This window comes from Bufo bufo, chromosome 2 (assembly GCF_905171765.1).
Source record: "Bufo bufo chromosome 2, aBufBuf1.1, whole genome shotgun sequence".
Lineage (NCBI taxonomy): Eukaryota > Metazoa > Chordata > Amphibia > Anura > Bufonidae > Bufo > Bufo bufo.
Genome location: NC_053390.1, coordinates 471,870,427 through 471,892,549, shown reverse-complemented (window position 1 = coordinate 471,892,549; position 22,123 = coordinate 471,870,427). Strand labels below are relative to the sequence as shown.

The window sequence follows — 22,123 nt, the reverse complement described above, 5'->3', positions numbered from 1 at the left end:
TATTTGGTATTGTCGCACCTGTAACAACCTGCTCTATAAAAAAATACCACATGATCTAACCTGTCAGATGAATGTTGTAAATAACAAAATTAAAACGGTGCCAAAAACAGCTATTTCTTGTTACTTTGCCTCACAAAAAGTGTAATATAGAGCAACCAAAAATCATATGTACCCGAAAATAGTACCAACAATACTGCCACCTTATCCCGTAGTTTCCAAAATGGTGTCACTTTTTTGGAGTTTCTACTCTAGGGGTGGATCAAGGGGGCTTCAAATAGGACATGGGGGTCAAAAGAAGAAAAAGTCCAGCAAAATCTGCCTTCCAAAAACCGTATGGCGTTCCTTTCCTTCTGTGCAATGCCGTGTGCCCATACACATAGTGTGCTCTCCGCATCCATTCCATCCCCATAGCGAATGAATGGGTACGCATCCGTTCCGATTTGCGGAACGGATCCATTATTACGGATGTGTGAATGGAGTCTTACAATGATTTTCATTCCAGATCTTGTTTGTTCAGTTTTGATTTAATACAACTGAATCCGGACGGAATGGATGCATCTGGATGTATTAATCAGCACAGATCCATTTAATACCGGTTTTGAGAACCTCTGCCGTATATCAAAGCTAGAATTAACATCAAAGATGTGAAAGTAGCCTTAGTTGTCCATGGCAACTAATGGGATTTCACCTTTCATTTTTCAGAGCTTCTTTGGAAAATGAAAGGTGGAATCTGATTGGTTGTAATGAGGAATTAAGCCAGTTTCCTTTACAACAGTTTCATAAATCTCCCCTAGGTGTGAATAGATTCTTTTGAAAATATCATGAAAATGGATGGGCACTCTGATAGATGGGATCTCATAGATGTCACGTTGATCAATGAAATTTTAATATAGGCAGTAACACAATAATACATACTCCCCTAAAGAAGTATTAGGAACACCATACTAATACGGTGTTGGACCCCCTTTTGCCTTCCGAACTGCCTTAATTCTACGTGGCATTGATTCAACAAGGTGCTGATAGCATTCTTTAGAAATGTTGGGCCATATTGATAGGATAGCATCTTGCAGTTGATGGAGATTTGAGGGATGCACATCCAGGGCACGAAGCTCCCGTTCCACCACATCCCAAAGATTCTCTATTGGGTTGAGATCTGGTGACTGTGGGGGCCATTTTAGTACAGTGAACTCATTGTCATGTTCAAGAAACCAATTTGAAATGATTCGAGCTTTGTGACATGGTGCATTATCCTTCTGGAAGTAGACATCAGAGGATGGATACATGTTCTCATTCTGTTTACACCAAATTCGGACTCTACCATTTGAATGTCTCAACAGAAATCGAGACTCATCAGACCAGGCAACATTTTTCCAGTCTTCAACAGTCCAATTTTGGTGAGCTCGTGCAAATTGTAGCCTCTTTTTCCCCATTTGTAGTGGAGAGGAGTGGTACCCGGTGGGGTCTTCTGCTGTTGTAGCCCATCCGCCTCAAGGTTGTGTATGTTGTGGCTTCACAAATGCTTTGCTGCATACCTCGGTTGTAACGAGTGGTTATTTCAGTCAACATTGCTCTACTATCAGCTTGAATCAGTCGGCCCATTCTCCTCTGACCTCTAGCATCCACAAGGCATTTTTGCCCACAGGACTACTGCATACTGGATGTTTTTACCTTTTCACACCATTCTTTGTAAACCCTAGAAATGGTTGTGCGTGAAAATCCCAGTAACTGAGCAGATTGTGAAATACTCAGACCGGCCCGTCTGGCACCAACAACCATGCCACGCTCAAAATTGCTTAAATCACCTTTCTTTCCCATTCTGACATTCAGTTTGGAGTTCAGGAGATTGTCTTGACCAGGACCACACCCCTAAATGCATTGAAGCAACTGCCATGTGATTGGTTGACTAGATAATTGCATTAATGAGAAATAGAACAGGTGTTCCTAATAATTCTTTAGGTGAGTGTACAGTCGTGGCCAAAAGTTTTGAGAATGACACAAATATTAGTTTTCACAAAGTTTGCTGCTAAACTGCTTTTAGATCTTTGTTTCAGTTGTTTCTGTGATGTAGTGAAATATAATTACACGCACTTCATACGTTTCAAAGGCTTTTATCAACAATTACATGACATTTATGCAAAGAGTCAGTATTTGCAGTGTTGGCCCTTCTTTTTCAGGACCTCTGCAATTCGACTGGGCATGCTCTCAATCAACTTCTGGGCCAATTCCTGACTGATAGCAACCCATTCTTTCATAATCACTTCTTGGAGTTTGTCAGAATTAGTGGGTTTTTGTTTGTCCACCCGCCTCTTGAGGATTGACCACAAGTTCTCAATGGGATTAAGATCTGGGGAGTTTCCAGGCCATGGACCCAAAATGTCAACGTTTTGGTCCCCGAGCCACTTAGTTATCACTTTTGCCTTATGGCACGGTGCTCCATCGTGCTGGAAAATGCATTGTTCTTCACTAAACTGTTGTTGGAAGAAGTTACTGTTGGAGGGTGTTTTGGTACCATTCTTTATTCATGGCTGTGTTTTTGGGCAAAATTGTGAGTCAGCCCACTCCCTTGGATGAGAAGCAACCCCACACATGAATGGTCTCAGGATGCTTTACTGTTGGCATGACACAGGACTGATGGTAGCGCTCACCTTTTCTTCTCCGGACAAGCCTTTTTCCAGATGCCCCAAACAAATCGGAAAGAGGCTTCATCGGAGAATATGACTTTGCCCCAGTCCTCAGCAGTCCATTCACCATACTTTCTGCAGAAGATCAATCTGTCCCTGATGTTTTTTTTGGAGAGAAGTGGCTTCTTTGCTGCCCTTCTTGACACCAGGCCATCTTCCAAAAGTCTTGGCCTCACTGTGCGTGCAGATGCGCTCACACCTGCCTGCTGCCATTCCTGAGCAAGCTCAGCACTGGCGGCACTCCGATCCCGCAGCTGAATCCTCTTTAGGAGACGATCCTGGCGCTTGCTGGACTTTCTTGGATGCCCTGAAGCCTTCTTAACAAGAATTGAACCTCTTTCCTTGAAGTTCTTGATGATTCTATAAATTGTTGATTGAGGTGCAATCTTAGTAGCCACAATATCCTTGCCTGTGAAGCCATTTTTATGCAACGCAATGATGGCTGCACGCGTTTCTTTGCAGGTCACCATGGTTAACAATGGAAGAACAATGATTTCAAGCATCACCCTCCTTTTAACATGTCAAGTCTGCCATTTTAACACAATCAGCCTGACAATGATCTCCAGCCTTGTGCTCGTCAACATTCTCACCTGAGTTAACAAGACGATTACTGAAATGATCTCAGCAGGTCCTTTAATGACAGCAATGAAATGCAGTGGAAAGGTTTTTTTGGGATTAAGTTAATTTTCATGGCAAAGAAAGACTATGCAATTCATCTGATCACTCTTCATAACATTCTGGAGTATATGCAAATTGCTATTATAAAAACTTAAGCAGCAACTTTTCCAATTTCCAATATTTATATAATTCTCAAAACTTTTTGACCACGAATATATATCAATTTATATATCGAATATATATCAATTTTTATTTATTTATGTTTTTACACCTTTTTAACCCCTTAAGGACACAGCCTTTTTTGACCATTTTTTGCAAATCTGACCAGTGTCACAGGCCATTCTGAGATTGTTTTTTCGTCACATATTGTACTTCATGACACTGGCAAAATGAAGTCAAAAAAATAATTTTTTTTGCACAAAAAAATACCTAATTTACCAAAAATTTGGAAAAATTAGCAAATTTCAAAGTTTCAGTTTCTCTACTTCTGTAATACATAGTAATACCCCCAAAAATTGTGATGACTTTACATTCCCCATATGTCTACTTCATGTTTGAATTATTTTGGGAATGATATTTTATTTTTTGGGGATGTTATAAGGCTTAGAAGCAAATCTTGAAATTTTTCAGAAATTTACAAAAACTCAATTTTTAGGGACCAGTTCAGGTCTGAAGTCACTTTGCGAGGCTTACATAATAGAAACCACCCAAAAATGACCCCATCTAATAAACTACACCCCTCAAGGTATTCAAAACTGATTTTGCATACGTTGTTAACCCTTTAGGTGTTGCACAAGAGTTATTGGCAAATGGGGAGGAAATTTGAGAATTTCATTTTTTTGTCTAATTTTTCATTTTAACCCATTTTTTTCCACTAACAAAGCAGGGTTAACAGTCAAACAAGACTGTATCTTTATTGCCCTGACTCTGCAGTTTACAGAAACACCCAATATGTGGCCGTAAACTACTGTACGGCCACACAGCGGGGCGTAGAGTGAAAGGTGTGCCGTTTGGTTTTTGGAAGGCTGATTTTTATGGACTGGTTTATTTACACCATGTCCCATTTCAAGCCCCCTGATGCACCCCTAGAGTAGAAACTCCCTAAAAGTGACCCCATCTAAGAAACTACACCCCTCAAGGTATTCAAAACTGATTTTACAAACTTTGTTAACCCTTTAGGTGTTGCACAAGATTTAATGGAAAATGGAGATACAATTTCAAAATTTCATTTGTCTAATTTTTCATTTTAACCTATTTTTTCCAGTTACAAAGCAAGGGTTAACAGCCAAACAAAACTCATTATTTATGGCCCTGATTCTGTAGTTTACAGGAACACCGCATATGTGGTCGTAAACTGCTGTACGGGCACATGGCAGGGCGCAGAAGGAAAGGAATGCCATACGGTTTTTGGAAGGCAGGTTTTGCTGGACTGGTATACCCACTAGACGCCAATGATTATTCAAGGGGAGGCGGGCAGGGGATCGCCGCCCTGCCCGCCTCCCACAACCCTCCCCCTGCACCTCCCACCGGGCCAAAATCACTCAGGGATGCAAGGGGGGGGGGTACAGACATATTTTAGGAATACTAAAGTTTCTGATCCCCGCGATCGGGGACCGCGGGGATCAGAAACTGCAGAAATCGCAGGTCTGAATTGACCTGCGGTTTGCCGCAATCGCCGACATGGGGTCCCCCCCGCGCATTTAGCCTAGGTGCCTGCTCAATGATTTGAGCAGGCACCGGGTTCCGATCACTGCCAGCCGCACGGCAGTGGTAGAAAATACACAGGGCGTACATGTACGCCCTGTGTCCTTAAGTACCAGGGCACAAGGGCGTACCTGTACGCCCTATGTCCTTAAGGGGTTAATAGTTCCCCCTAGGGTACTATAGCAAGCAATCATTAGAAGTGTTCTTATTTGCAGTCTTATTTTGGTGCTCATCTTTATGTGCTCGACTGTATTTTAGGGCATTTCCACCGATTTTAATTGGATATGCAGTGTAAGGCTACTTTCACACTAGCGTTGTTTTAATCCGGCGTTCAATTCCGACACCGGAACTGCCCACCGGATCCGGAAAAACGTGTGAAAACGCATTACATTCGAATCCTGATCAGGATTTTGATCACAATGAAAAAATGCATTGGAAAAAACAGATTCGCCATTTATGGACTTTAACTTTATTTTTTTCACATTTTTCGGGTTTAACATGCAAAAGCCGGATCCGGTTTGACTGAACACACAGCGCCAGATCCGGCGTTAATGCAAGTCAATGGGAAAAAGGCCGGATCTGGCGTTCAAAGTGTTCAGGATTTTGTCCTAAGGTAAAAATACAGCATGCTACGTTTTTCTGAAAAGCCTGATCAGACAAAAGACTGAAGTGAAGACATCCTGATGCATCCTGAACGGATTACTCTCCATTCAGAATGCATTAGGATAAAACTGATCAGTTCTTTTCCGGATTTGAGCCCCTAGGACGGAACTCAGCGCCGGAAAAGAAAAACGCTACTGTGAAAGTACCCTAAGTTCCATACTACTTTTTGTGGCTTACTTCAAATCAGTGGTATAAAAAATATATATAGTATATAATAATAATCCATGTGCCTATGTAAACTATGGTGTATATTCTCCGAAAAACAATGAAAAGCTTATTACCAGCTGTTCAGTAAGTTACAATGTGTAAACAAGCATTTTACACTAAATTATGCTGCGTACTTTGCCCAACATGGAATTAGGCATTGTTTCTCCCTTTTATTTTGCAACTGTTTGCAAGTATTTTTAGGTACTGTGGGGGATATTTACCAAACTGGTGTGAAGTAAAACTAGCTTAGTTGTCAATAGCAAACGCTCCTTTGGAAAATGAATGGTGGAATCTGATTGGTTGCTATAGGCAACAAAACCAGTTCTACTTTACACCAGTGTGATAAATCTCCCCCTGTATATTTTCTACGGCCGCCGCTGCATCTTCCCGTTGTGCGGTTGAACGTGTCGGGGGAGGTGGATGGGAAAAAACCAAAAGCAGGCCTCGGCGGGAACGAGCCTCCCTAGTGTCGCGGCTGAAGCTAGTGAGGCTCGTTCCCATAGAGGCCTGCTATTGGCTACACCCACCTAAACCCCCACCACCCTTGACGCCGGATGTTTTCGTCTGCACGGCGGAGAGATGCTGCGCCGGCATCAGAAGTGATGCAGGTGCCGGGGAGCAAGGCAAGTACAATCTGTGTAAGGGGCCAGGCATAAGAGGGGGCATTATAGGTCTTTGATAACCCCTTTAAGGCTAAATGCACACGATCAGGATTGCGTGCGGATTTTCCACGCAGATTTGCGTGCGGAAAATCCGCACTGTAAGTCATGTACATTTTGTTCTATGAGAATTTGAAATTCTCAGTGCACACGATGCAGATTTTTTCCGCGCAGATTTTAACCTGCGGTGCGGATTTTAAAATCCGCAGCATGTCAATTTTATTTTTCCTGACCGGATTTTCTTCATTCACTTAGTACAGTGGTGGGCAAACTTTTTTGTCAACTGAGCCAAATATCGCCAAAACCACGATTGAAATTTCTTTCGAGAGCCACATTTTTAAAACCTAAAATATTGCGTCAACAGTACCAGTGAGGACTATTAGGGCTCATGCACACGACCGTGTGCCCGCCGTTCCCATATTGCAGGCCACATACGGCGGGTCAGCAATACACGGGCACTGGCCGTGTGCAGCCCGCATCAAGGACCCATTCACTTCAATGGGTCCAGGATCCGGGCTATGAGTGCTACAGAGTGCTTCCATGGTGCTTCTGGCTGTGCCTCCGCACCGCAAAAAAGGTAGTGCATGCACTACTTTTCTGCGGTGCGGAGGCACAGCCAGAAGCACACTGTAGCACTCATATCCCGGATCCTGGACCCATTGAAGTGAATGGGTCCATGATGCGGGCTGCACACGGCCGTGTGCAGCCCGCATCATGGACCCATTAACTTCAGCATGCGCTATTTTTTTTGCGGTGCGGGCAGTCGGATGCGGATCGCGAACCCCATTCAAGTGAATGGGTCCGCGATCCTCATGCAGCTGCCCCATGGTCTGTGTCCGTGCATTGCAGACCGCTATTTGCGGTCCGCAGCACAGGCACAGCGCCCTTACATTCGTGGGCATGAGCCCAGAGTGTGTTTTTGAATACTTTTATATGTACTTTCTTTTATTTGGATCTTGATTATTATTTCATTTTATGGATGACGCACTTATGGGGGATGTAATGTGGATGACGCACTTATGGGGGATGTAATGTGGATGACGCACTTATGGGGGATGTAATGTGGATGACGCATATATAGCATAAGATGCTATATATGTGCCCTCCACAGATATCCCCCATAAGTGCCCTCCACAGATATCCCCCATAAGTGCCATCCAGTAAGTAAAGTAATGTATTAGTGGGGGGAAGGGAGGAGGCAGGGACACTTGCGGCGGGGCCGATGCAGTGCCCGGCGCTGTGCACACACCGGGGGCAGCTCCTACCTTTCGGCTGCAGGACATTTCGCTCCTCCTGAGCGGCGGCCTCTTCACCACTCCTCACATGGCCGGTGTTCTGCCGAAAGTCCGCCGCTGCCCGCCCTTCTGCTGCTGTGCGCAGCGTGACATCTCACCCTCCGTCATGCGCCTCCTGCCCCGCCTGCCTGCTTCATTCATAAAGTGGAAGGAGCGGACAGACGGGGCAGGAGGGGCATGACGGACATTTTGCAAGCAGCTTGAGCGGCGCGATATGGCTGCGCGGCCGCCCACCCGAACCAAAGAGCCGCTTGTGGCTCACGAGCCGCACTTTGCCGACCACTGACTTAGTAAAATCAGCATGCGGAAAATCTGCACCGAAACCGCACCAAATCCACACGCAAATCCGCATCAATTGATGCGGATTGACCGGACAGATTTGCCTGCGAACACCTGCGGATTTCAGTGCGGATGCTCAGCACATAAATACTGAACGTGTGCATGTACCCTAAAGCAGTGAAGCGTTTTGACTTGTGCATATTGCATAAGTGAGGAGCAAGCTATGTATCTGGGTTGTGTGGACTGATGGGGCATCATTTAAAGAGGACCTTTCACCGATTATTACACTATGAACTAACTATACAGACATGTAGAGCGGCGCCCGGGGATCTCACTGCACTTACTATTATCCCCGGGCGCCGCTCCGTTCTCCCGCTTAATTTTCAACCTGAATGGAAGTTGACGTTAAAGGGTTTCTATCACTTTGTTTCACCTATTTAGCTTTCAGACACTAGCGATCCGCTAGTGTCTGCTTTATCTAACCATCCTAATATAAGAGCTTATTGTCCTGCCGTTTAGCTAAAAAAATAACTTATATAGATATGCAAATGAGCCTCTAGGTGCTATGGGGGCGTGATTAGCACCTAGAGGCTCCGTCTACCTTAACAAACTGCCGCCGCCCAGCGCGTCCCTCCAGCCCGCCCATCTCCTCCGGAATGCGATGCTCCTCGTATTCGGCGCAGGCGCAGTGGAGATGTCTGAGCAGGGAAGCGATCAGACATTCACTGCGCATGCGCCGAATACGAGGAGCATCGCATTCCGGAGGAGATGGGCGGGCTGGAGGGACGCGCTGGGCGGCGGCAGTTTGTTAAGGTAGACGGAGCCTCTAGGTGCTAATCACGCCCCCATAGCACCTAGAGGCTCATTTGCATATCTATATAAGTTATTTTTTTAGCTAAACGGCAGGACAATAAGCTCTTATATTAGGATGGTTAGATAAAGCAGACACTAGCGGATCGCTAGTGTCTGAAAGCTAAATAGGTGAAACGAAGTGATAGAAACCCTTTAAGAATAAGTAAATTGTGCTGAGAGACATTGGCAACCACTGCAGAGAGTAAAATCCATGAAAAATCTACAGGAAAAAAATGCTGATTGTTAAAATTCTGAACCAAAGATGAATTTCCACATGCAAAACCTTGTCCACTTTTCTGCTACTGTAAAGACTGCAGTTTCCACCCTCATTAGAAAAGCTGGAACATACCTGCCACAGGTGAACGTAACCTTAAAGCGGTATTCCGGTTGTAACAATTTATCCTCTATCCAGTTTGGTGGGGGCACTACCACTGGAAACCCCACTGGTCATGAGAATGGGCCCCCGAGCTCTGTACTTTGCGGTGTCAAACTCCATAGAGATGAATGGAGCGGCATTGTGCATGCCCAACCAGAGGGCCCGAAAGGCTATGCGGTTCCCATTCTCGACATTGGGGTTCCTACTGCTGGGACCCCCACCATCGATCTAATAGTTATCCCCTATCCTGTGTATAGAGGATAACTTCACATAACTGGAATACCTCTTCAAAGGGAATCTGGTAGCCTAATCCGATATAAATGGCAGTTGTCAGCTGGACAAAAACCATCACATGCAGTGGCATTTGTGCCACTGCTGCACTCTAGACCCGTTTAATGTTAGTACTGCTGTATAACATTAAGGCTACTTTCACACTAGCGTTTTCAATCCACTATTGGGATCCGGCATAGGGTCTCAACAGCGGATAAAAACACTTCAGTTTTGGCCCCATTCATTGTCAAGGGGGACAAAACTGAACAGAACGGAATGCTCCGTTCCGTTTTGTTGCGTCCCCATCGCGGACAGAATAACACTGCAAGCAGCGTTTTTCTTTCCGCAATGTTGTGTGGATGTTCTTGGACACAATAGAAAACTGATCTGTCCCCCATTGACTTTCAATAGTGTTCATGACGGATCCGTCTTGGCTATAGACTGGATCCATTCATGACGGATGCATGCAGTTGTATTATTGTAACGGAAGCGTTTTTGCAGATCCATGACGGATCCGCAAAAAAACCTAATGTGAAAGTAGCCTTACCTGCATGAGCATCACGAAATAACACGTTGTTGGTATGCAGGGAATGCATGGAGCAGGCTCAGGATGACAATGACCAGGATGGGAGATAACTCCAATCTAAAGTCATTTAAAGCGAACCTTTCACCAGGATTTCACCTAATAAACTATTGCCAGTACCTTATAGATTATGCTCATTCTGTTTAAATGCATTCTTGTCCCGCTTTCCTGGGATGTATATTGATGAAAAAAACGACTTATAAAGTCCTTGTCTCCAGCTCCTGCAGTGACGGTGGAAGTCAAGGGGGTAGCCCTTCCCTCACTCCGGGCTGTACCTCCCCTGCCCTAACCCCTCCTCTAACTAGTGTAACTGACACCCGGCTCAGTCGCCGGGACCGCGCTTGTACTGGCGGCGCATGCGCCGTTGGTCTCAGTAGCAGCGCGATCCCGTCTATCGCGCGACTGAAGCGCATGCGCCGTCCGTCCCCGATGCCTCCCTGTCTTCTGTTCTTCAGGCGCGCGCCTGAATAGAAGACAGGGAGGTATCGTAAACGGACGGCGCATGCGCAATTCACTCACAGGATCGCGCTTCAGTCCGCGCCTAGACGGGATCGCGCTGCTACTGAGACCAACGGCGCATGCGCCGCCAGTACAAGCGCGGTCCCGGCGACTGAGCCGGGTGTCAGTTACACTAGTTAGAGGAGGGGTTAGGGCAGGGGAGGTACAGCCCGGAGTGAGGGAAGGGCTACCCCCTTGACTTCCACCGTGACTGCAGGAGCTGGAGACAAGGACTTTATAAGTCGTTTTTTTCATCAATATACATCCCAGGAAAGCGGGACAAGAATGCATTTAAACAGAATGAGCATAATCTATAAAGGTACTGGCAATAGTTTATTAGGTGAAATCCTGGTGAAAGGTTCGCTTTAACCTCTATAGTGACCATGGCATCTAGGTGGTTAAACAGAGGGAGGGGGCTCCCTATGTGCTCCAATCTGCCCCCCCCCCCCCCCTTCATCCTGGTAAATTCATTGGGCTCTGATTAGTTGCCATGGCAAACTGCCTGTTATACCATTAACAGTCTGCAGGATTTTTACTGGCTTAAGTGATCAGATCTATGTAAAAGCTGCATGTAAAAAATAAAATTAAATCACAGTAAAAAGAAAATGTTAAAAAACACATAATTGCCATCGCCACTATAAAAATATTCATCCTTCATGGTTAACTATAACAAAAAAAATTGATTAGACATTTTTGGGTCACCTCATCTCCTCAAAGTGTACAAATACAAAACGCAGCTCATCCCACACAAATGATATATATATATATATATATATATATATATACACACATACATATATATACACACACACACACCCCGAGAGTTCAGAATATGGCAATGCAAAGAAATAAAATTTTAAAAAACAGCAGAACATTATATGATATAAATCCCAGAGTAAATGATGGTATGCTCAACCTGCGGCCCTCCAGGTGTTGCAGAACTACAACTCCCAGCATGCCTGGACAACCTACAGCTAATAGGGCATGTTGGGAGTTGTATTTCTGCAACACCTGGAGGGCCGCGGTTTGAGCACCCCTGCCCTAGAGTATGCCAGAACTTCCTTAGTGGGATCCAACTGCTTGGACCCCAGTAGATGTTTGGAAAGGGGGGGGTCACAGAGCCATTTCATAGGGAGAAAAGGGTGTGAGATGCCTGTGTTTTCTGTACTGGTGGGGTGTAACAGCCTAGCAATGTCATATTACAAGACGTAATAATAATGTGCAGCAGCCAGAGCTGATTCATCACAACTACCGAGGTGGAAAAGTTTAGGAATTTAACCCCAACAATTATATGGCCGCTTTCATTCTCCAATGGCCTCTGAAGATGGGATCTAATTGGTTGCTACGGGCAACTGCTGAGCTGTCATCGCCCCCAATGAACCTTACATGGCACCCAAAAGGTAGAAAAGTTGGAGACTGGCACATTGGTATGAATGGAGCCCTACAAAAACCACAGGCAGAAAAGCGCCTACTCCCAGTGCCACAACTACACAAGTTCTCTGTGCCCCAGGAGCGCCCACTTCCCAGCCACACTCGCCCTTGTAATAAGGCGCGTCCGTTTACCACACAGCTCGCTCGCCTGACCTGACTAGCCTTGTAGAACTGCTTCTTCAGCCCCGCTACAGACATGGCTCCGGCCTGGAAATCTCAACCGCAGATTCCGAAAGTCGAGGAAGAAAAAAAATAAACAAACTTCGAGCCTTTCGGGGCTCCCGGCTCAGGAAATTACATGGCAAGCGCTCACTTCCGGTATGAGAGAGGAAACGGGGGAGGGTTCGGAGCAGTCACGGAGTCACCGGCGGGCTGCCCTGTGCGCCTCTTCTGCTGGCTGCCAGTCACCGGCGGGCTGCCCTTTCTGCTGGCTGACAGTCACTTTCAAGCATTTCTGCCCGCTTACAGACAGGGCAGAAGACGCCTTTTCAACTGTTCACTACATGCCCAAGACATGACTCCTTATCACTTAGAATTTAGAAATAAGAGGTTCACCTCATAATTTCATGAATCTTGGAGGGCAGAACTCAAATTCCTTAGTGTCTCCATTAGATTAACCACTTCCAGACAGGGCTATTTGCCCCCTTCCTGACCAGGCCTAATTTTGCAAATCTGACGTGTTACTTTATGTGGTAATAACTTTGGAACGCCTTTACTTATCCAAGTCATTCAGAGATTGTTTTCTCGTCACATATTGTACTTCGTATTAGGCTACTCTCACAATCGCATTTGGTGCGGATCCGTCACAGATCTGCACAGACTGATCCGTTCAGATAATAGAACCGCATGCATCCGTTCAGATTATCTGTAACATAGCCAAGACTGTGCCAGATTGTGTCATAGAAAACGCATCCGTCCCCATTGACTTACATTGTGTGTCAGAACGGATCAGTTTCGTCAGACGGACACCAAAACGCTGCTTGGGTCCGCCTTCAAAGCGGAATGGAGACGGAACAGAGGCAAACTGATGCATTCTGAGCGGATCCTTTTCCATTCAGAATACATTAGGGCAAAACTGATCCAGGTGCATTGCGGCAAACCCGCGCATGTAGGTACGCAATTGCAGGCAGTTTTGACTGCGATTGCGTTCCAATGTTCAGTTTTTATTACGCGGGTGCAATGTGTTTTGCACGCGCGTGATAAAAAACCGACTGTGGTACCCAGACCCGAACTTCTTCACAGAAGTTCAGGTTTGGGTTAGTTGTAGTGTAGATTGTATTATTTTCCCTTATAACATGGTTATAAGGGAAAATAATAGCATTCTGAATACAGAATGCATAGTACAGAAGGGCTGGAGGGGTTCAATTTTTTTTTTAACTCTCCTTAATCCACTTGTTCGCCCAGCGGGCATCTCCTGTCTTCATCTGTGAGGAAAAGGACCTTTGATGACGTCACTGCGCTCATCACATGGTCCGTCACATGATCTTTTACCATGGTGATGGATCATGTGATGAACGTAGTGACGTCATCAAAGGTCCTATTTCTCACAAAAGAAGACAGAAGAGATGCTGGCTGCGCGAACAAGTGGATTAAGGTGAGTTAAAAAAAATGTTTAACCCCTCCAGCCCTTCTGTACTATGCATTCTGTATTCAGAATGCTATTATTTTCCCTTATAACCATGTTATAAGGGGAAATAATAATGATCGGGTCCCGATCGTCACCTAGCAACCGTGCGTGAAAATCGCACCGCATCCGCACTTGCTTGCGGATGCTTGCGATTTTCACGCAACCCCATTCATTTCTATTGGGCCTGCGTTACGTAAAAAATGCACAAAGAGGAGCATGCTGCAAATTTCACGCAACGCACTAGTGATGCGTGAAAATCACTGCTCATGTGCACAGCCCCATAGAAATGAATGGGTCCGAATTCAGTGCGGGTGCAATGCGATCACCTCACGCATTGCACCTGCGCGGAAATCTCGCCCGTGTGAAAGGGGCCTAAGGCTACTTTCACACTTGCGGCAGTGATATACGGCGGACAGTTCCGTCGTTGGAACTGCCCACCGAATCCGCCGATCTGCATGTGACTGAAAGCATTTGTGAGATAGATGCGGATCCATCTCACAAATGCATTGCAAGAACGGATCCGTCTTGTATCTTTTTTTACCGGTCTGCGCAGACCAGAAGGACGGATCCGGCATTCAGGCAAGTCTTCAGTTTTTTTCGCCGGAGATAAAACCGTAGCATGCTACGGTTTTATCTTTTGCCTGATCAGTCAAAATGACTGAACTGAAGACATCCTGAACGGATTACTCTCCATTCAGAATGCATGGGGATATGCCTGATCAGTTCTTTTCCGGTATTGAAACCCTGTGACGAAACTCTATGCCAGAAAAGAAAAACGCTAGTGTGAAAGTAGCCTTACCTTTATTCTTAAAAAAATCCAAAAGTTAATGAAAATCTGAAAAAATTTACTGTTTTCTAAGTTTTTCTAAGTCCCCATATGTCTACTTTATGCTGGCATCATTTTGGTAATGCAATTTTCTTTTCTTAGGATGCTAGAAGGTTTAGAATTTTAGAAACAATTTTTGAAATTTTTAAGAAAGTCAACTTTAACCATTGTATTACTGTAGTGCAGCGGTGGCATGAAGCGCACGGCGTCATAGCAACCAATAACGCCGTGCGCTCCTGCTCTCAACAGGAATCTAGGCCGTGTTACCATGGACCGCTCTCGGCCGCGGAAAACGGCCGTGTGCATGAGGTCTTACCCTGAGACCTTTTTTCCTGGTCTCAAGGCTTTTGATTGCTCAGACAGTCGGAGCGTTGACAAATGCTTGTACCATCTCCCTCTCATTAGCGCTGGTAGGAGAGGGAGATCGGTACATTGAGTAGCTCTCTTCACCTGGAGACTGATCAGCATGGAGAGCGATAAGCGCTTTAGTATCCAGTTACAGCGCTCACCAGTGTTTTAACGATTTCCCTCTCTTAAAGGGGTTGTCCGGGATCAAGATTGTTTTTTAAAAAACAGTTGAATCACTGTTAATAGTGGATTGAAGGTCCCCCCAGATGTTTTTAGGTATTTTTACACTTCAGCTGGGCTCCTACAGTCCCTCACTGATTGTTTACCTCTATGTTTATGTGTGCGGTAACTTCCAGCGCAGCATCGCGTTGTTTCCTTCGTGCAGCCGTCCCCCTAATTCATATGCCGCCTCCTGCCGCAACTATTCCTCCCTCTTAGTCACGCCCCTATGCGCCTCCTGGCTAAGTCCCTCCATCCTTGCTAAGAATACGCCCTGCCCGGTGTTGCCGCCTAGTTTCCGCCCCTCAGTGCGCTCTGCATAATCACTGAGGCTGGCTGTGACGTCACCGGGCTCCCTGCAAAGCGGAAGCAGAGGCTTCGCTCTGCAGAAAGGGACCCGGTACGTCACTGAATCTTTGAAAAGTGGCACCTCCAGCAGAGAATTTAGGACAAGAAAACGGGGCATCAGAAAAGTCCTGCAAAGGTATGACAGGACTGTATGTAATATTTATGTGCTTGGTGTTCTCTTAAAGCAATGTCACCAATCCCGAACAACCCCTTTTAACCTCTTTAGGACACATGACGTACCGGTACGGCATGTTGTCCCGGTACTTAAGGACACAGGTCGTACCTGTACGCCATGTGTATAAATCATTGAGCAGGCACCTTGGCTAAATGCGCGGGGGGGTTCCCGTGACCCCCCGTGTCAATTCAGACCTGCGGTTTGCGGCTTTTTTCTATGTTGCAGCGGCGGCGGTGCCATCGGGTCTTGTGGGGCTGTAGGGGGGACCCGATTAGGGTTGTTGCGGGTATCGAAATTTCGATACCCAATCGATACTTTTGTCCCGGTATCGATACGATACCGGGATTTCCATTTTTTCGATACTGGGCTGCGCTTCTGCGCGGTCTAGTATCTCTGAACATGAGCACACTGCTGTCAGCGAGCTCATGTTCTCTCAGCAGCACAGGGGGGAAGGAAGCTGTCCTCCCTCCCCCTGTGCTGCTGCTGCCACCAATGAGAAGAGAGGGGTGGAGGAAGGGCGGGCGCACTGCGCCACCAATGATAGGACCTTTCCTACACAGAGCGGCACCCAGCGATGTCCCATGCACTCACCATTATTCCTGGGCGCCGCTCCGTTCGCCCGCTGTGCCCCATTACTGTCTCCTCTCCTGCTCCACATGCTGATTACTATCGGAGCGATAGGGAGGAGACATCAGCTTCACTAGTGGGCGTTCCTTCTCCCTGCGCTGCGATTGGACAGTGAAGCTGATGTCTCCTCCCCATCGCTCCGATAGTAATTGGCATATGGAGCAGGAGACAGTAATGGGGCACAGCGGGTGAACGGAGCGGCGCCCAGGACTAATAGTAAGTGCTGGGACATCGCTGGGCGCCGCTCTGTGTAGCCTAATACTTAGTCTGGACCCAGGAAAAGTAGACTTTAACACATAATACAGGAGGCGGGTGGTGGCAGCAGAATCGCATTGCCGGCTCCCTGCCCCTGACAGGGAGCTGCGATCAGCGGCAGTTAACCCCTCAGGTGTGGCACCTGAGGGGTTAACTGCCGCTGATCTGCCAGTACCCGCCTCTTGTATTAAGGGGTAATTATCATTGGTGGTGCAGTGTGCCCCCTCAACCCCTCATCCCATTAAAATCATTGGTGGCACAGTGCGCCGGCCCCTCTCAATCCCCCAGTATTAAAATCATTATTGGCAGTGGCCACAGGGTCCTCTCCCCTCCCCCTCATTGGTGGTGCAGTGACAGCTTCTGATCGGAGCCCCAGCTGTGTAAGCCTGGGGCTCCGATCGGTTACCATTGCAGCCAGGACGCTACTGAAGCCCTGGCTGCCATGGTAACATCCCTGATGCTGTGTGCACAAAGCACAGAGCAGCAAGGAGAGTGTGAGGTCCTATTCACCCTGATAGAGCTCTATCAGGGTGAATAGGAAAAGGGATGAAAGATCCCAGGTTCTGGCCCCTAAGGGGGGGAAATAGTTATTAAATAAAAAGTGTAAAAAAATAATTAAAAAAAACCCACCAAAATATTAAGTATGAATCACCCCCTTTTCTCAATTTCACATATAAAATGTATAAATAATAAACATATTACATATCGCCACGTCAGAAAAGTCCAAACTATTAAAATATAAAAAAAATCTATGCGGTGAACGCCGGAACAGAAAAAATAAATAAAAACTGCGCGATTCGCCATTTTTTAAAATGCGGAATTAGGGCTGAAACGATTATTCGAATACTTCGATTAAATCGAGTCAAAAAAATCCTCGATGCAGTTTCCCTGCATCGAGTAATCGTTTACATCACATGATCACAGAGCGGGAGTGAAATTAAGAGTCTCACTCACCGCTTCCATGTCCTCCGGAGACCAGAGAGATGGCACCGCCCTGCAGGCGGGACTTTGCGTATGTGCAGCACGCTGGCTAACGATGTGTGTGTGACGTCACGTAAGGTCCCAGTGCATGCTGGGATGAAGACGGTCTCGGTCCGGACTCCATGTGTCTGCGGCTGCGCCCTCCTCACTCGTGCCAGTGCTATTAGGTAATTTAACTTAACAGCACCAGAGGCACGCCAGGGGAGGGGGGAATCGGAGGCACGCCAAGGGAGGGGGGAATCGGAGGCACGCCAAGGGAGGGGGGAATCGGAGGCACGCCAAGGGAGGGGGGAATCGGAGGCACTCACTGTAAATTGATTTATTGAAAAAAGGCAGATGGAGAGTGGTTAATGGAGGCATCACCTTGGCATGTATAAAGTTATTGGTTTAGAGAGGGGTTAATGAAGGCACCTCCAAGGTGCTTTCATTAACCCCTACAAACCAATAACTGTATACATGCCCATTGCCAAGGTGCTTCCATTAACCCCTTCAAACCAATAACTTTATACATGCCCAATGGGCATGTATAAAGTTATTGGTTTGGAGGGGTTAATGGAAACACCTTGGCATTAGGCATGTATAAAGTTTTTGGTTTGGAGAGGGGTTAATGGAAACACCTTGGCATTAGGCATGTATAAAGTTTTTGGTTTAGACTCAGAGAGGGGTTAATGAAGTCACCTCCAAGGTGCTTTCATTAACTCCTACAAACCAATAACTTTATACATGCCCATTGCCAAGGTGCTTCCATTAACCCCTCCAAAGTAAAGCAATAACTTTATACAGCCAAGCCATCTTCTTGGCATATATAAAGTTATTGGTTTATTAGACTCTGGAGAGGGTTTAATGGAGGCACATTGGCGCTGGCAAATTGCAATGGCATCTTGTATAAAGTTATTGGTTTGGATGGAGAGATCTGTGTGAAGTTGAAATTGAAAGGTGATATTCTGATTGGGGGGGAGGGGGGTAGTTTGATCCGATGATGTTTCTGAAATTCTTCTTTTACCCCTCGTAAGGTGTGACTGTGTCACTTAAGTTTTACTTATTGTTGCACAAAGCAAGAGGCAAGGCCTAAAGAAGTATTAATTTACTTTCAACTGCGAAATGGAGAAAGAGAGAGAAAATATAAGTGAGGCCGCCGAGGGGCGATCAGAAGAGACAGGACAGAGAAAACGGCACAGAGTGTCCAAAGTTTGGGATCATTTCAAGCTGAGAAAGAAAGAAAAGTCTGTACAGTGTGTCTATTGTAAAAGCGAACTAGCCTACCATAATAGCACGACATCAATGCTTCAACATCTGAACAGAAAACACCCAGTTTACGCATGTACTAGTTCACCGAGCGGACTGGACCCAAGGTAAGTAAATCAAACATTTTACATAATCACACACCACCACACATGCTTCGTATTGTAATAATAATTTTTTATTTAACATCTTTTTCAGTACATCGCAATCACAGCGACGTATGGACAGCTATGTGTGGACAGCTGCATCACGTTCAACTGAAGCAGCTGAGCTTACAGACAGCATCCTGAACATGATTGTCACAGACATGCGCCCGCTATCTATGGTGGAGGATGAAGGTTTTCAGAGGATGATTTCCACTTTCAATCCAAGATACACTCTTCCTTCCAGAACCTACTTCATGAAAATTATGGAGAAAAAGTATGAAGACATCAAAGGCAAGTTGACGAACACTCTTAAGGAGACTGACAGCATTGCACTTACAACTGACATTTGGACGAGCGTTGCTACAGAAGCTTATCTGGGGGTGACGTGTCATTTTCTTGGGAAGGATTAGAAATGGAGTCCTACAGCCTAACTACGATGCCCCTTGAAGAAAGGCACACAGCGGCAAATATTGCAGAGTGGCTTGAGGATGTTATTGTTATATTTGGCATTCCAGCAAAGAAAGTCAAAGCTGTTGTCCATGACAATGGTGCTAATGTTGTAGCAGCAATGAAGATTTTACAAGAAAAACATGGATGGGCATCGGTGCGATGTGCAGGTCACACCCTGAACTTAGTTGTGCAAAGCGCTCTGAAGAACCACCAAGCTATCTCTAAGTGTGTGGCTTGTGTAAGATTCCTTGTTGAGCATTTTAAGAAGAGTGAGTTGGCATGTACAAAACTAAAGGAGAAGCAACAGCAGATGGGCACGCCACAACATATGCTGGTGCATGATGTAAGTACACGCTGGAATAGCACTTATCACATGATAGCAAGATTGCTGGAACAAAGATGGCCGGTGACTGCTGCTCTCTCAGACCCAGAAGTGACTCCAAGAGGAAAACACCACTACCTTGATCTGAAGCCTGAACAGTGGAGCCTGATTGAGGAGCTTAGCCAGGCACTTGAGCCATTTGAAGGAGCTACAGTATTTCTGAGTGGGCAGATCTATGTTACCCTCTCTGCACTTCCACAGCTAGTGCAGAACTTAAAGAAGTCCATACAGAGTTTAGCTTTTGAGACTGCACCATTAATGTCATACCAGGCTCATGCAGTACAACAGATCACAACAAGATGGCAAGAACTGTCTACGTTTCAACCTGACTCGTCTTCAAACACTGCCCTAATTGCCGCTGCTCTGGATCCCAGATTTAAGAAACTTAAATTCTTGTCTGCAGATGAGTCATTCAAGGTCCAAAGCACAGTACAGACCATGGCAATTGTTGCGAAAAACGAAATGACACGGTCCAGTGAACATGATGAAGCTTCTTCTAGAAGATAACCCTGCTGCAGCAAAGCCCAAGGATCATGCAGCGATATCATTCCTCCAGAACATACTGGGATCATCAGAGTCCAGCTCCAGTGATGAAGAGGATAAAGAGCAGCAGTTAAGTCAATCTGTGCAGAAGGAGGTCTTGATGTACTTTGGAGAACATCCCGTATCCAAGAAAGAGAATCCGTTGTCATGGTGGAAAACAAATGAAACACGCTATCCAGTACTAGCAAAGCTGGCAAAGTCCTTTCTGTGTATTCCAGCAACATCCACGCCATCAGAACGACTGTTTTCTGCAGCAGGAAACATAGCATCAAAGCGCAGGGCCAGCCTCAGTTCTGAGCATGTGGATATGCTCACTTTTCTCCATAGTAACCGCCAAATGATCCTTTAGGCCACGAATCAGCAACCTTCGGCACTCTACCTGCTGTGAAACTACCACTCCCTGCATGCAACAAACATGCTATGTTCTTCTAGTTCTACCGCCTATAGAAGTGATTGAAGGAAGCATTCTGGGAGTTGTAGTTCCCAGACAGCTGGAGTGCCGGAGGTTGCTGATCACCGCTTTAGTGTAAGCCAGGGCAAGCTACATGCACTTTACCATATGATATTGATATGTACCTCAGGAGGAGATAGCCTTTATCCAAACTGGTGTAAAGGTCAACTGGTTTAGCAACCATCAGATTACACCTTTCATATTCAGAGCTCCTTTGGAAAATGAGGTGGAATCGGATTGGTTGCTATTGGTAAACTAAGCCAGTTTTCCTTTACACCACTTTTGATAAATCTATTCTCACCCACCAGTTCTTCTTTTTGCCTTCTAAAAATGCCAGAAAGCCTCTGAAGAAAATATGTGCAAGAAGAGACAGATTCAGAGTCAGAACTAAAGTTGCCTGAAAGTCATTCAGAGTTGAAGTTGAACAACAAAGGGTAAGGCAATGTTTGTCTTACTACTACTAAACACTATTCCGCTGTTGCAGTGGTTAAAGTAAATTCACAAAAACACTACTAATACCTTTCTATATATTTTTTTTTTATACGATTATTGAAAAGAGAAAAAACTTCATGATGTAGCCCAACGTATATATAGGCCCAAAACCCTCCGAGAGAGCAACATATAATAAAGAGGATAAATTAAACCAGGGTTCTTACTTCTTACTCACATTTCTGTAGATATCAATACTGAATTTCTCACCATTGCATAGAGGTAGATGTGATATACACTCAATCCTTGTAGGTTCCAAGACCGGAGTACTATAGCATATTAACACCAGGGATTGTCTGTGTGAATATGCTGGTCTTGGAAGGAACCTACAAGGATTGACTTGACTGTATCACATCTACGTAATGGTGAGCTATTCTGATATCTACAGAAACGTGAGTAATCCAGAACCCTGGTTTAAATTTATCCTCTTATATGTTGCTCTATAGGAGGGTTTGGTAACTTTGGTTTGGGGCTGGACCTATATACTTGGGCTACAGATGAGTCTGTAGTTTTTCCTCTTTTAAATAATTGTAGATGTTTTATATAGAAAGGTGTAGTGTTTTTGTGAACTTGATTACTTTTTTAGTAATTTAGCATTTTTATTTGAAATCTGCTTTTACAAGTTAAAGTATTTTGATCATCTTATTAACAGCTTAGCTTAAGCCAAGTTAACTTCACATTGCAGTGTCAACACTGGGAGTCAGTCGACTCTGATCAGCTGGCGACTGGCTGGAGTCCGGCGAAAAAATGCTATGTGAGAATGTGACTCTGACTCACTTCACTACTCACTCTGTGCAGCATTTTTTGTCCTGATCCCCATTACAGTCAATGGGCATGATGCCCAGGGCATCTATCTAGCTTGACAGATGGAGCCGGGTGTACTCCAGCAGTCCGATCC

General features: G+C 45.5%; 2 protein-coding genes across 2 annotated transcripts in view; one reads left to right on the top strand and one right to left on the bottom strand.

Annotated features, from left to right (window-relative positions):
* The window catches only part of SH3GL1 (SH3 domain containing GRB2 like 1, endophilin A2), a 143,090-nt gene extending 130,636 nt beyond the window's left edge, over positions 1 to 12,454 (bottom strand). Inside the window, 1 exon segment of the mRNA XM_040417737.1 lies at positions 12,270 to 12,454. Within this exon segment, the coding sequence (XP_040273671.1) occupies positions 12,270 to 12,314 (45 nt within the window). The 5' untranslated portion in view covers positions 12,315 to 12,454.
* A 6,039-nt stretch (positions 12,455 to 18,493) lies between these two features.
* LOC120990936 (E3 SUMO-protein ligase ZBED1-like) lies at positions 18,494 to 19,320 on the top strand. Its single transcript, XM_040419827.1, has 2 exons — positions 18,494 to 18,874; positions 18,963 to 19,320. Exons 1-2 carry the CDS (start codon positions 18,624 to 18,626, stop codon positions 19,318 to 19,320), a joined length of 609 nt encoding a protein of 202 aa, XP_040275761.1. The 5' UTR covers positions 18,494 to 18,623.
* Positions 19,321 to 22,123: the final 2,803 nt, after the last annotated feature.

What these genes read in the sequence shown, in the direction of transcription:
- LOC120990936 (XM_040419827.1), top strand. Translation starts at nt 18,624, where the DNA reads ATGGAGAAAGAGAGAGAAAATATAAGTGAGGCCGCCGAGGGGCGATCA. An exon ending in CCGAGCGGACTGGACCCAAG is followed by an intron (nt 18,875 to 18,962) that starts GTAAGTAAATCA and finishes CATCTTTTTCAG; the next exon opens with TACATCGCAATCACAGCGAC.